The following is a 13256-nucleotide window of genomic DNA, read 5'->3' as shown; positions in this document are numbered from 1 at the left end:
TCCTTGTTATTGCTACAATGTTGTGGTCGTTCTGATCACGTGTGGTCCTCTCCTCTTCATGTTGGGGTCTATCCTGGGGTCTGTCTGCTGTACCACGTTCCTGTCTCCTTCTTCAGGAGTGAGTTCCCAAACCAAATAGATGTCATTTAATCTCTTCTTTCCTCTCATTGTCAGAAAGGATCAAAGCATTTAAAAAAATACTTTTGGCACATATTTCATGGAAGAAAAGTGTGTGGGTCAGCAAAAACATTTTACAACTGTTATATCAATGCCAGCTCTGCCTGTCTTCCTCCACATTACGCAGACACACAGACACACACACCTCTCGTTCAGTATATAGGTATAAGACCTTGGACAATCACCCTCCTAGTATCGCCTGTTATTGTCTGATCATTTGAGAAAAGGATATCCGTCACTGCAGTTGCCTGGTTCTATGAAAGCCTTTACACATCTGTCTTTAACAGCTTTTATATTGGCAGTGTGCTGGACTGTCTTTAACAGCTTTTATATTGGCAGTGTGCTGGACTGTCTTTAACAGCTTTTATATTGGCAGTGTGCTGGACTGTCTTTAACAGCTTTTATATTGGCAGTGTGCTGGACTGTCTTTTTCTTTTAAAGTTTTACATTTGGGATTTGTTCCAATTGACACCCTTTTTCATCAATTTTTTTTTTGTCCAATTTACTTTAGACCTGAACCCTGTAACGTAGTGCACTAAATAGGGTACCATTTGGGATGAACACAGTTGAGCAGGAAATGTTAGTCTTGGACTGAGAGTCCTTTACATAACGGTTAGTTGTCGTCATACCAGCCTGTCTGGTCATTTCTCCCTTCACTTCGTGATAAATCCTTTGTCCTTTAACTAAAAAAGGTTTTGGCACCGGATGTGTCCCAAATGGCGCCCTTATCCCTGTATAGTGCACTCGCCCTCATCCCTGTATGGTGCACTCTCCCTTATCCCTGTATGGTGCACTCTCCCTTATCCCTGTATGGTGCACTCGCCCTTATCCCTGTATGGTGCACTCGCCCTTATCCCTGTATGGTGCACTCGCCCTTATCCCTGTATGGTGCACTCGCCCTTATCCCTGTATGGTGCACTCGCCCTTATCCCTGTATGGTGCACTCGCCCTTATCCCTGTATGGTGCACTCGCCCTTATCCCTGTATGGTGCACTCGCCCTTATCCCTGTATGGTGCACTCGCCCTTATCCCTGTATGGTGCACTCGCCCTTATCCCTGTATGGTGCACTCGCCCTTATCCCTGTATGGTGCACTCGCCCTTATCCCTGTATGGTGCACTCGCCCTTATCCCTGTATGGTGCACTCGCCCTTATCCCTGTATGGTGCACTCGCCCTCCCTGTATGGTATCCCTGTCCCTGTATGGTGCACTCGCCCTTATCCCTGTATGGTGCACTCGCCCTTATCCCTGTATGGTGCACTCGCCCTTATCCCTGTATGGTGCACTCGCCCTTATCCCTGTATGGTGCACTCGCCCTTATCCCTGTATGGTGCATTCCTTTTGGGACCAGCATATAATGTGTAGGTATGAAAGTGTCTTGTGTAATTTCCTGCCTCAGAATGGTTCTCTTCTTTACAAGTTGACGATCTATCAACGTTAAAAGGGAAGGTTATTTCTGCCGCTGACTTTGTCTTTCTGCTCTTGGCCTTTCTGCTCTTGGCCTTGTCCTAAATGTGACCCTATTCCCTATATAAACTCAGCAAAAAAAGAAACGTCCCCTTTTCAGGACCCTGTCTTTTTAAAGATAATTTGTAAAAATCCAAACAACTTCACAGATCTTCATTGTAAAGGGTTTAAACACTGTTTCCCATGCTTGTTCAATGAACCATAAACAATTAATGAACATGCACCTGTGGAACGCTCGTTAAGGCACTAACAGCTTACAGACGGTAGGCAATTAAGGTCACAGGTATGAAAACTTAGGTCACTTACTGTTGTAAGGCAGGTCCTCACCAGACATCACCGGCAACAACGTCGCCTATGGACACAAACCCACCGTTGCTGGACCAGACAGGACTGGCAAAAAGTGATATTCACTGACAAGTTGCAGTCGTGCACTCACCCTTTTCCCCGGATTACACCGAGGCCGGCCTGTACTCCATCAATTTGGAGGTGGAGGGTCCGTCATGGTCTGGGGCGGTGTGTCACAGCATCATCAGACTGAGCTTGTTGTCATTGCAGGCAATCTCAACGCTGTGCTTTACAGGGAAGACATCCTCCTCTCTCATGTGGTACCATTCCTGCAGGCTCATCCTGACACGACCCTCCAGCATGACAATGCCACCAGCCATACTGCTTGTTCTGTGCGCGATTTCCTGCAAGACAGGAATGTCAGTGTTCTGCCATGGCCAGTGAAGAGCCCGGACATCAATCCCATTGAGCACGTCTGGGACCTGTTGGATCGGAGGGTGAGGGCTAGGGCCATTCCCCCCCAGAAATGTCCGGGAACTTGCAGGTGCCTTGTTGGAAGAGTGGGGTAACCTCTCACAGCAAGAACTGGCAAATCTGGTGCAGTCCATGAGGAGGAGATGCACTGCAACACACACTCATACACACTCAACCCTTTCCTCACACAGCAACCATAGATTCTCAAAAGCTGCACCGTCCCGGAGCTCAACTCAAGAAAGGTCTTGATTTACGAATGTATATACAGTTGCAGCTGTATGAGAAGGCCTGCAAGACTGAGCAAAAAAATAAAAATGGGCAGACATGGAGAGATTTGATTAACCATTGTCACGCGCTAGATGATGGAGATCTGATACACCCACAACATGATCCCCCGTCGAGACCATATTCCCAAGCATCTCAGACCTTTTGATTTTGTTCCACCAAGGCCACTAATATGGCCCCCTCTGAATGTCCGAGTGTGACCCCCCCCCCTACCCGTGGGTCACTGTAGCTAGTGTTGCCAGCACTGCCTGGGTGGGGGGGGCACACCACCAGAATCCATACCGGCTCGGTACAAGGTTGTCAAGGTTCTCATTAGCAGCTTTGAGTATTTCCTTGTATACTATGCTCTCTCATCAGGGGGCTCTGGCGTCCGCAGTTCCAACCCTCTGAATCTTGAGGGGTGCGGTTTTCAAAATGTATATGATTTTGATTGGTCAGGAAAACAAATAGTGTCAAAATATCGGAATTGTGCTTTCCTGTTGTAGCCTGTATCTAGTCTGGTGGACTTCTTCTACTCTATATTTACTGTAGTCTTCATCCCTGTAGGAATACCCTGCGGACATGAATGCCATGCCACAGTTAGAGGTTAGAGGAGTTGACGACCGCACCAGACTGGAGTCAAATATAAATGTTAAATACTTACACCAAACACTTGGCAGTATTTGAGGTGTGCTTTGTTTTAGCTTGGCGTTTTCAATGTTAGGACTATTTGATTGGCTTTATAGAAATGATATATTGAGCTGTATTTGCACGCATGATCTGAAACTTTATATAATGAATAATATTTTTTTAGAAGTATTAAATAATAATAAATAAATACTACAATAATTAATGATAAACAGTGAATATGTAATATCTATTTCCTGTTCTGTACTAATATGGTGATTAAAGAAGAATTCACCAAACTGTATTGATGTCCAGTGCATTTGGAAAGTATTCAGACCTCTTCGCCTTTTCCCACATTTTGTTAGGTTACAGCCTTATTCTAAAGTTGATTAAATAAATACAGGTGTACCAAGCTTGCAGCATCATACTCAAGAAGACTCGAGGCAGTAATCACTGTCAAAGGTGCTTCAACAAAGTTCTGAATAAAAGGTCTGAAAGGTTATGTAAAAAAATTACTGTTTTTTTATTTGTAGTGCATTAGAAAAAAATGTCTAAACCTGTTTTTGCTTTGTCGCTATGAGGTATTGTGTATAGATTGAGAGGGAATCCATTTTATAACATAAGGCTGTAACGAAACAAAATGTGGAAAACATCTCACGAACTAATAAAACAGGGAGATGCAGCCCAGACACAACAGCTGGCCGGACTGGCAAATTGTTCGCTAATGGATTTTTCTTCCTTTGTAACGTGATGATTTACAGACGGTCAGAGTTCATTTTGTCTACAAGAAGAATATTATTTTTCCTGACTGAATGACGATAACGAGACGAAATGGCCTAGAAAAAAAACGCTAGCTATTACGAATTACTTTTTTCATTTTAGTGGACGAAAAAGTGACAAGATGAGAATTCCACGTGGGCCTAATGGTCAGTTAATTTGTCCAATCACAAGGAAAACATCATGGGTTCTCTATACTTCCTGAATGCGCTGTGTATTTCACTGAGCTGTGTACCACACCTTTCCCTACAGATGGTGGTGGTGTCAGATGACGTCCATGAATACGCTGTGGCTCTGAAGGACACAGAGGAGAAGATAGCACGCTGCCCAGCAAGAGTAAATGCACACCACTCACTGTTATACATCTGTGATAGAGCTATTATCAGTCTGTTTAGTATCATAGTGGAGAAGATGGCACGTTGCCCAACCAGAAGAATACAAATAATACTACCTATTATCATCAATTTATCTAACTAGTATAATAGTTTAATAGTATAATCGTACATGAATATGCTGTTGTTCTGAAGGACACTGAGGAAAAGAGCACGTTGCCCCAGCAGACTAAATACACTTATCAATCTGGGCCCAGCAGACTAAATACACTGTGTTATCAATCTGGGCCCAGCAGACTAAATACTGTCCTGTCCGTGTTATCAATCTGGGCCCAGCAGACTAAATACTGTCCTGTCCGTGTTATCAATCTGGGCCCAGCAGACTAAATACTGTCCTGTCCGTGTTATCAATCTGGGCCCAGCAGACTAAATACTGTCCTGTCCGTGTTATCAATCTGGGCCCAGCAGACTGAATACTGTCCTGTCCGTGTTATCAATCTGGGCCCAGCAGACTAAATACACTGTCTGTGTTATCAATCTGGGCCCAGCAGACTAAATACACTGTCTGTGTTATCAATCTGTTATGTATCGTAGTTAGGGGCATTTGAATGTTTTTTTCAGTCAACTTGCATTTTTTGGTTCAATTCTCATTTTTGTAAAAAAAGGCTTTAAATAGAGGTTAAAATTCAGGTCATGTGACACGATCAACCAAAAAACACTGGGCCTTAATCATAGTCAGTATATAATGTAGTATTTAATACTACTGCTCATTTTTTATTTTACTTGCAGTATGGGCTTGCAGTATGACGTTCTGAAGCTGAGGACATCCTAAAATGTACACCATGCTAGCCGAGTTTTAAGATACAAAGTTCAAAGGGCTGGTAGAACTGCAGCTTGGAGTTCTGAGGCTCCTAGATACATTTTTTTATTTAACCAAGTCAGTTAAGAACAAATTCTTATTTTCAATGACAGCCTAGGAACAGTGGGTTAACTGCCTGTTCAGGGGGAGAAGGACAGATCTGTACCTTGTCAGCTCAGGGGTTTGAACTTTCAACCTTCCGGTTACTAGTCCAACGCTCTAACCACTAGGCTACCCTGCCGCCCCATCTACTATGATTTAATGCAATAAGTACTGGTACTGTGTAATAGGTACTGTATAATAGTAGTATAAACTACACAAAACCATTTATATTATTGTTCAACCTAATAGTTGCATTAGTGTAATGTTATTTTCTATCATGTTTAGTATAATAGTCATGATATGTAGATCTGACACCAGTGTGGCAGTTTTCTATCATGTTTAGTATAATTCTTATTATAATTCAATTCTTATTTCTATTTAAACATTCTGTGATATTTTTCTCTTAGTAGGAAACAGTGGTTAGGGCTGGGCATTATGTGTACGACAAAGGTCTGAATGAACAGTCTTTTGTTAAATTGCTTTCGGCGATGAACAGCGTTATTGAAGTTGAATAAATATTTTTGTTCTTTTTTAAATTTTTTACTAGACATGTTATTTGTGTTTACACCTTGTCTTGTCCATGTTAGAGACCAGACATCTTGGAGGAGCTGCAGAAGAGCCAGAAGGTATTTGCTGAGAAGCTGAATCACCTGAGTAGGAGACTGGCCTGGATCAACGCTACCATCTACTGTAAGGTAGGAAGGAGAGGCTACCCAGCACATCTAGTGTCAGGTAGGAAAGAGAGGCTACCCAGCACATCTAGTGTCAGGTAGGAATGAGAGGCTACCCAGCACATCTACTGTCAGGTAGGAAGGAGAGGCTACCCAGCACATCTAGTGTCAGGTAGGAAAGAGAGGCTACCCAGCACATCTACTGTCAGGTAGGAAAGAGAGGCTACCCAGCACATCTACTGTCAGGTAGGAAAGAGAGGCTACCCAGCAAATCAAATCAAATCAAATTTATTTATATAGCCCTTCTTACATCAGCTGATATCTCAAAGTGCTGTACAGAAACCCAGCCTATAACCCCAAACAGCAAGCAATGCAGGTGTAGAAGCACAGTGGCTAGGAAAAACTCCCTAGAAAGGCCAAAACCTAGGAAGAAACCTAGAGAGGAACCAGGCTATGTGGGGTGGCCAGTCCTCTTCTGGCTGTGCCGGGTGGAGATTATAACAGAACATGGCCAAGATGTTCAAATGTTCATAAATGACCAGCATGGTCGAATAATAATAAGGCAGAACAGTTGAAACTGGAGCAGCAGCACAGTCAGGTGGAAGTTGAAACTAGAGCAGCAGCATGGCCAGGTGGACTGGGGACAGCAAGGAGTCATCATGTCAGGTAGTCCTGGGGCATGGTCCTAGGGCTCAGGTCCTCCGAGAGAGAGAAAGAAAGAGAGAAGGAGAGAATTAGAGAACGCACACTTAGATTCACACAGGACACCGAATAGGACAGGAGAAGTACTCCAGATATAACAAACTGACCCCAGCCCCCCGACACATAAACTACTGCAGCATAAATACTGGAGGCTGAGACAGGAGGGGTCAGGAGACACTGTGGCCCCATCCGAGGTCACCCCGGACAGGGCCAAACAGGAAGGATATAACCCCACCCACTTTGCCAAAGCACAGCCCCCACACCACTAGAGGGATATCTTCAACCACCAACTTACCATCCTGAGACAAGGCTGAGTATAGCCCACAAAGATCTCCTCCACGGCACAACCCAAGGGGGGTGCCAACCCAGACAGGATGACCACAACAGTGAATCAACCCACTCAGGTGACGCACCCCCTCCAGGGACGGCATGAGAGAGCCCCAGTAAGCCAGTGACCCAGCCCCTGTAATAGGGTTAGAGGCAGAGAATCCCAGTGGAAAGAGGGGAACCGGCCAGGCAGAGACAGCAAGGGCGGTTCGTTGCTCCAGAGCCTTTCCGTTCACCTTCCCACTCCTGGGCCAGACTACACTCAATCATATGACCCACTGAAGAGATGAGTCTTCAGTAAAGACTTAAAGGTTGAGACCGAGTTTGCGTCTCTGACATGGGTAGGCAGACCGTTCCATAAAAATGGAGCTCTATAGGAGAAAGCCCTGCCTCCAGCTGTTTGCTTAGAAATTCTAGGGACAATTAGGAGGCCTGCGTCTTGTGACCGTAGCGTACGTGTAGGTATGTACGGCAGGACCAAATCAGAGAGATAGGTAGGAGCAAGCCCATGTAATGCTTTATAGGTTAGCAGTAAAACCTTGAAATCAGCCCTTGCTTTGACAGGAAGCCAGTGTAGAGAGGCTAGCACTGGAGTAATATGATCAAATTTTTGGGTTCTAGTCAGGATTCTAGCAGCCGTATTTAGCACTAACTGAAGTTTATTTAGTGCTTTATCCGGGTAGCCGGAAAATAGAGCATTGCAGTAGTCTAACCTAGAAGTGACAAAAGCATGGATTAATTTTTCTGCATCATTTTTGGACAGAAAGTTTCTGATTTTTGCAATGTTACGTAGATGGAAAAAAGATGTCCTTGAAATGGTCTTGATATGTTCTTCAAAAGAGAGATCAGGGTCCAGAGTAACGCCGAGGTCCTTCACAGTTTTATTTGAGACGACTGTACAACCATTAAGATTAATTGTCAGATTCAACAGAAGATCTCTTTGTTTCTTGGGACCTAGAACAAGCATCTCTGTTTTGTCCGAGTTTAATAGTAGAAAGTTTGCAGCCATCCACTTCCTTATGTCTGAAACACATGCTTCTAGCGAGGGCAATTTTGGGGCTTCACCATGTTTCATTGAAATGTACAGCTGTGTGTCATCCGCATAGCAGTGAAAGTTTACATTATGTTTTCGAATAACATCCCCAAGAGGTAAAATATATAGTGAGAACAATAGTGGTCCTAAAACGGAACCTTGAGGAACACCGAAATTTACAGTTGATTTGTCAGAGGACAAACCATTCACAGAGACAAACTGATATCTTTCCGACAGATAAGATCTAAACCAGGCCAGAACATGTCCGTGTAGACCAATTTGGGTTTCCAATCTCTCCAAAAGAATGTGGTGATCGATGGTATCAAAAGCGGCACTAAGGTCTAGGAGCACGAGGACAGATGCAGAGCCTCGGTCCAATGCCATTAAAATGTCATTTACCACCTTCACAAGTGCCGTCTCAGTGCTATGATGGGGTCTAAAACCAGACTGAAGCATTTCGTATACATTGTTTGTCTTCAGGAAGGCAGTGAGTTGCTGAGCAACAGCCTTCTCTAAAATTTTTGAGAGGAATGGAAGATTCGATATAGGCCGATAGTTTTTTATATTTTCTGGGTCAAGGTTTGGCTTTTTCAAGAGAGGCTTTATTACTGCCACTTTTAGTGAGTTTGGTACACATCCAGTGGATAGAGAGCCGTTTATTATGTTCAACATAGGAGGGCCAAGCACAGGAAGCAGCTCTTTCAGTAGTTTAGTTGGAATAGGGTCCAGTATGCAGCTTGAAGGTTTAGAGGCCATGATTATTTTCATCATTGTGTCAAGAGATATAGTACTAAAACACAGTGAGGGCTCTTCGGTACTGCACGGTACTGTCTTTCCAAGCTAGTCGGAAGACTTCCAGTTTGGTGTGGCGCCATTTCCGTTCCAATTTTCTGGAAGCTTGCTTCAGTGCTCGGGTATTTTCTGTGTACCAGGGAGCTAGTTTCTTATGAGAATTTTTTTTAGTTTTTAGGGTTGCAACTGCATCTAGGGTATTGCGCAAGGTTAAATTGAGATCCTCAGTTAGGTGGTTAACTGATTTTTGTCCTCTGGCGTCCTTGGGTAGGCAGAGGGAGTCTGGAAGGGCATCAAGGAATCTTTGTGTTGTCTGTGAATTTATAGCACGACTTTTGATGATCCTTGGTTGGGGTCTGAGCAGATTATTTGTTGCAATTGCAAACGTAATAAAATGGTGGTCCGATAGTCCAGGATTATGAGGAAAAACATTAAGATCCACCACATTTATTCCATGGGACAAAACTAGGTCCAGCGTATGACTGTGACAGTGAGTGGGTCCAGAGACATGTTGGACATCCCGCCTTTGCGGGATGCACGGGGGATATGGTCACTAGTGTAGCCAGGAGGTGAGGCCTCATTTAAAACAGTAAATTCATCTGGCTTAAGCCATGTTTCAGTCAGGCCAATCACATCAAGATTATGATCAGTGATTAGTTCATTGACTATAATTGCCTTTGAAGTAAGGGATCTAACATTAAGTAGCCCTATTTTGAGATGTGAGGTATCATGATCTCTTTCAGTAATGACAGGAATGGAGGTGGTCTTTATCCTAGTGAGATTGCTAAGGCGAACACCGCCATGTTTAGTTTTGCCCAACCTAGGTCGAGGCACAGACACGGTCTCAATGGTGATAGCTGAGCTGACTACACTGACTGTGCTAGTGGCAGACTCCACTATGCTGGCAGGCTGGCTAACAGCCTGCTGCCTGGCCTGCACCCTATTTCATTGTGGAGCTAGTGGAGTTAGAGCCCTGTCTATGTTGGTAGATAAGATGAGAGCACCCCTCCAGCTAGGATGGAGTCCGTCACTCCTCAGCAGGTCAGGCTTGGTCCTGTTTGTGGGTGAGTCCCAGAAAGAGGGCCAATTATCTACAAATTCTATCTTTTGGGAGGGGCAGAAAACAGTTTTCAACCAGAGATTGAGTTGTGAGACACTGCTGTAGAGCTCATCACTCCCCCTAACTGGGAGGGGGCCAGAGACAATTACTCGATGCTGACACATCTTTCTAGCTGATATGCACGCAGAAGCTATGTTGCGCTTGGTGATCTCTGACTGTTTCATCCTAACATCGTTGGTGCCGACGTGGATAACAATATCTCTATACTCTCTACACTCGCCAGTTTTAGCTTTAGCCAGCACCATCTTCAGATTAGCCTTAACGTCAGTAGCCCTGCCCCCGGGTAAACAGTGTATGATCGCTGGATGATTCGCTTTAAGTCTAATACTGCGGGTAATGGAGTCGCCAATGACTAGAGTTTTCAATTTGTCAGAGCTAATGGTCAGCACATCTACTGTCAGGGAGGAAAGAGAGGCTACCCAGCACATCTACTGTCAGGTAGGAAAGAGAGGCTACCCAGCACATCTAGTGTCAGGTAGGAAGGAGAGGCTACCCAGCACATCTACTGTCAGGTAGAAAGGAGAGGCTACCCAGCACATCTAGTGTCAGGTAGGAAAGAGAGGCTACCCAGCACATTTCAGCCCTGATCTATTCAGACTGAAAGCTTCAAGGCTACTAGTGTGCTGGAGTTTCTTTTCATTCATAGCCCAGCTTGAATGAAAAGGGGGACCAACATCCTCAACTGAGGGACATTGAAACAAAAATTTTAAAAAACATCCTGTGAACCCAGTCTTCGTTGTTCTGCTTGTTCAAGAAAATCAACATGAATTACTACTACTACTACTACTATACTGAAGGTGTTGTTCTGCTTGTTCAAGAAAATCAACATGAATGACTACTACTACTACTACTACTACTACTACTACTACTACTACTACTACTACTACTACTATACTGAAGGTGTTCTGCTTGTTCAAGAAAATCAACATGAATTACTGCTGCTACTACTGCTACTACTACTACTACTACTACTACTACTACTATACTGAAGGTGTTGTTCTGCTTGTTTAAAACATATAACTCTGTGTTCCAGGATAAGATGCTGGATGTGTACTGGCTACTGAGGGTGTGTATACTCACCATCCAGCACGCTGACAACACAGGAACGTTGTTCGCCTTCGCCCCAGAGTTCTACCTCAACGTGGCCATGAACAGCTATAGCTCTCTGAAGAACTACTTCAGCCCCTCCAACTGCATGGACCAACTGCCAGGTAAATGCCCGCCCGCCTGCTTTAAGGCTGCGTTTTATGGCCATGAACAGCTACTTTGTCAGGTGACCACAACACACTTAAGGCTGCAGCCCTATTCCATTATATTTCATGACGTTTGTCCAGAGCCTCGATTAAAGACTACAGATGCCATGCGGATGATAGTTTAGGAATTTAACTGCTCTTTAACTGACCCTTTTTAGTTGTGATAACTGAATTTCCATACACATTAAAGGTTGTGATCTCGTGCCGGTAATATCTCCTCCTGCCTGTTGACACAGTCACTATTATTTATTGATCATATTTTATTTAGGGACATTTTCACATCTGCAGTTATCAGGAAATGCTTGTACAGGAACCCTAAAGAGCATTCATAAATAAAACAACCCTGCTTAGAGCCCTAAAGAGCATTCAGAAATAAAACAACCCGGCTTAGAGCCCTAAAGAGCATTCAGAAATAAAACAACCCGGCTTAGAGCCCTAAAGAGCATTCAGAAATAAAACAACCCTGCTTAGAGTCTAAAGAGCATAGAGCCCCCTAAAGAGCATTCAGAAATAAAACAACCCTGCTTAGAGTCCTAAAGAGCATTCAGAAATAAAACAACCCGGCTTAGAGCCCTAAAGAGCATTCAGAAATAAAACAACCCTGCTTAGAGTCCTAAAGAGCATTCAGAAATAAAACAACCCGGCTTAGAGCCCTAAAGAGCATTCAGAAATAAAACAACCCTGCTTAGAGCCCTAAAGAGCATTCAGAAATAAAACCCGGCTTAGAGCCCTAAAGAGCATTCAGAAATAAAACAACCCTGCCCTAAAGAGCATTCAGAAATAAAACAACCCGCTTAGAGCCCTAAAGAGCATTCAGAAATAAAACAACCCTGCTTAGAGCCCTAAAGAGCATTCAGAAATAAAACAACCCGGCTTAGAGCCCTAAAGAGCATTCAGAAATAAAACAACCCTGCTTAGAGCCCTAAAGAGCATTCAGAAATAAAACAACCCGGCTTAGAGCCCTAAAGAGCATTCAGAAATAAAACAACCCGGCTTAGAGCCCTAAAGAGCATTCAGAAATAAAACAACCCGGCTTAGAGCCCTAAAGAGCATTCAGAAATAAAACAACCCTGCTTAGAGCCCTAAAGAGCATTCAGAAATAAAACAACCCGGCTTAGAGCCCTAAAGAGCATTCAGAAATAAAACAACCCGGCTTAGAGCCCTAAAGAGCATTCAGAAATAAAACAACCCGGCTTAGAGCCCTAAAGAGCATTCAGAAATACAGCGACCCGGAGATGTTTGTTGACTGTTGTCTTTTCCCCAGGCTACGAGGACACCCTCACTCAACTCGCTGCTATCCTCGCTAAGCACTTTGCAGACCCGCGCATCGTTGGAACAGGTGAGTGGAAGCAATTACAGATAGCCATCATATTATAAACCGAATGATGCATCACTGACATTTACTAGTAGGGGCCCGGCGTTATACCTGAACCACGTCACTGAAGAGAATCGACCTGACCATGAAGAAATCGGGGTTCTGAGTTACTAAGCCCTGGAGTTTTGCCTGCTCTCGTCAAAATGCATGGCCCTATTTATCAATGCACAACAAGGAAGGGATCATCTGTGTAGTTGGTCTTCCGTTAGTCAGCGCCTCACCTAAAGCCTCATTTATTTCTGTTAAGAGGAATCCCTCCAACTACATACTGTACTTCCTGTTTATTAGCTAACTGGTTTAAGAAGGATAGCTGAGAGACAACATACTGTAGTTCCTGTTTATTAGCTAACTAGTTTAAGGATACCTGAGACCACATACTGTACTTCCTGTTTATTAGCTAACTAGTTTAAGAAGGATACCTGAGACTACATACTGTACTTCCTGTTTATTAGCTAACTGGTTTAAGAGGAATCCCTCCAACTACATACTGTACTTCCTGTTTATTAGCTAACTGGTTTAAGAAGGATACCTCCAACTACATACTGTAGTAGACACATTCATCTGTAGAGCCGCAATGTGAATGACTCACCCTGGCTACATGCCAAATGGCACCCTATTCC

General features: G+C 43.9%; 1 protein-coding gene across 2 annotated transcripts in view; it reads left to right on the top strand.

The window, feature by feature from the left end:
• LOC112255369 (E3 ubiquitin-protein ligase RNF123) overlaps positions 1-13256 on the top strand; it is a 266952-nt gene that overhangs the window by 49029 nt on the left and 204667 nt on the right. For both annotated transcript variants that reach the window (XM_042324870.1, XM_042324871.1), the window contains exons 24-27: positions 4323-4406; positions 5951-6058; positions 11042-11219; positions 12526-12600. In XM_042324870.1, the coding sequence (XP_042180804.1) occupies positions 4323-4406; positions 5951-6058; positions 11042-11219; positions 12526-12600 (445 nt within the window). The remainder of the gene's footprint in view (positions 1-4322; positions 4407-5950; positions 6059-11041; positions 11220-12525; positions 12601-13256) is intronic.

This window comes from Oncorhynchus tshawytscha, linkage group LG07 (assembly GCF_018296145.1).
Source record: "Oncorhynchus tshawytscha isolate Ot180627B linkage group LG07, Otsh_v2.0, whole genome shotgun sequence".
NCBI lineage: Eukaryota > Metazoa > Chordata > Actinopteri > Salmoniformes > Salmonidae > Oncorhynchus > Oncorhynchus tshawytscha.
The sequence above is the reverse complement of the archived record's forward strand: the minus strand, read 5'-3'. Positions and strand labels throughout refer to the sequence as shown.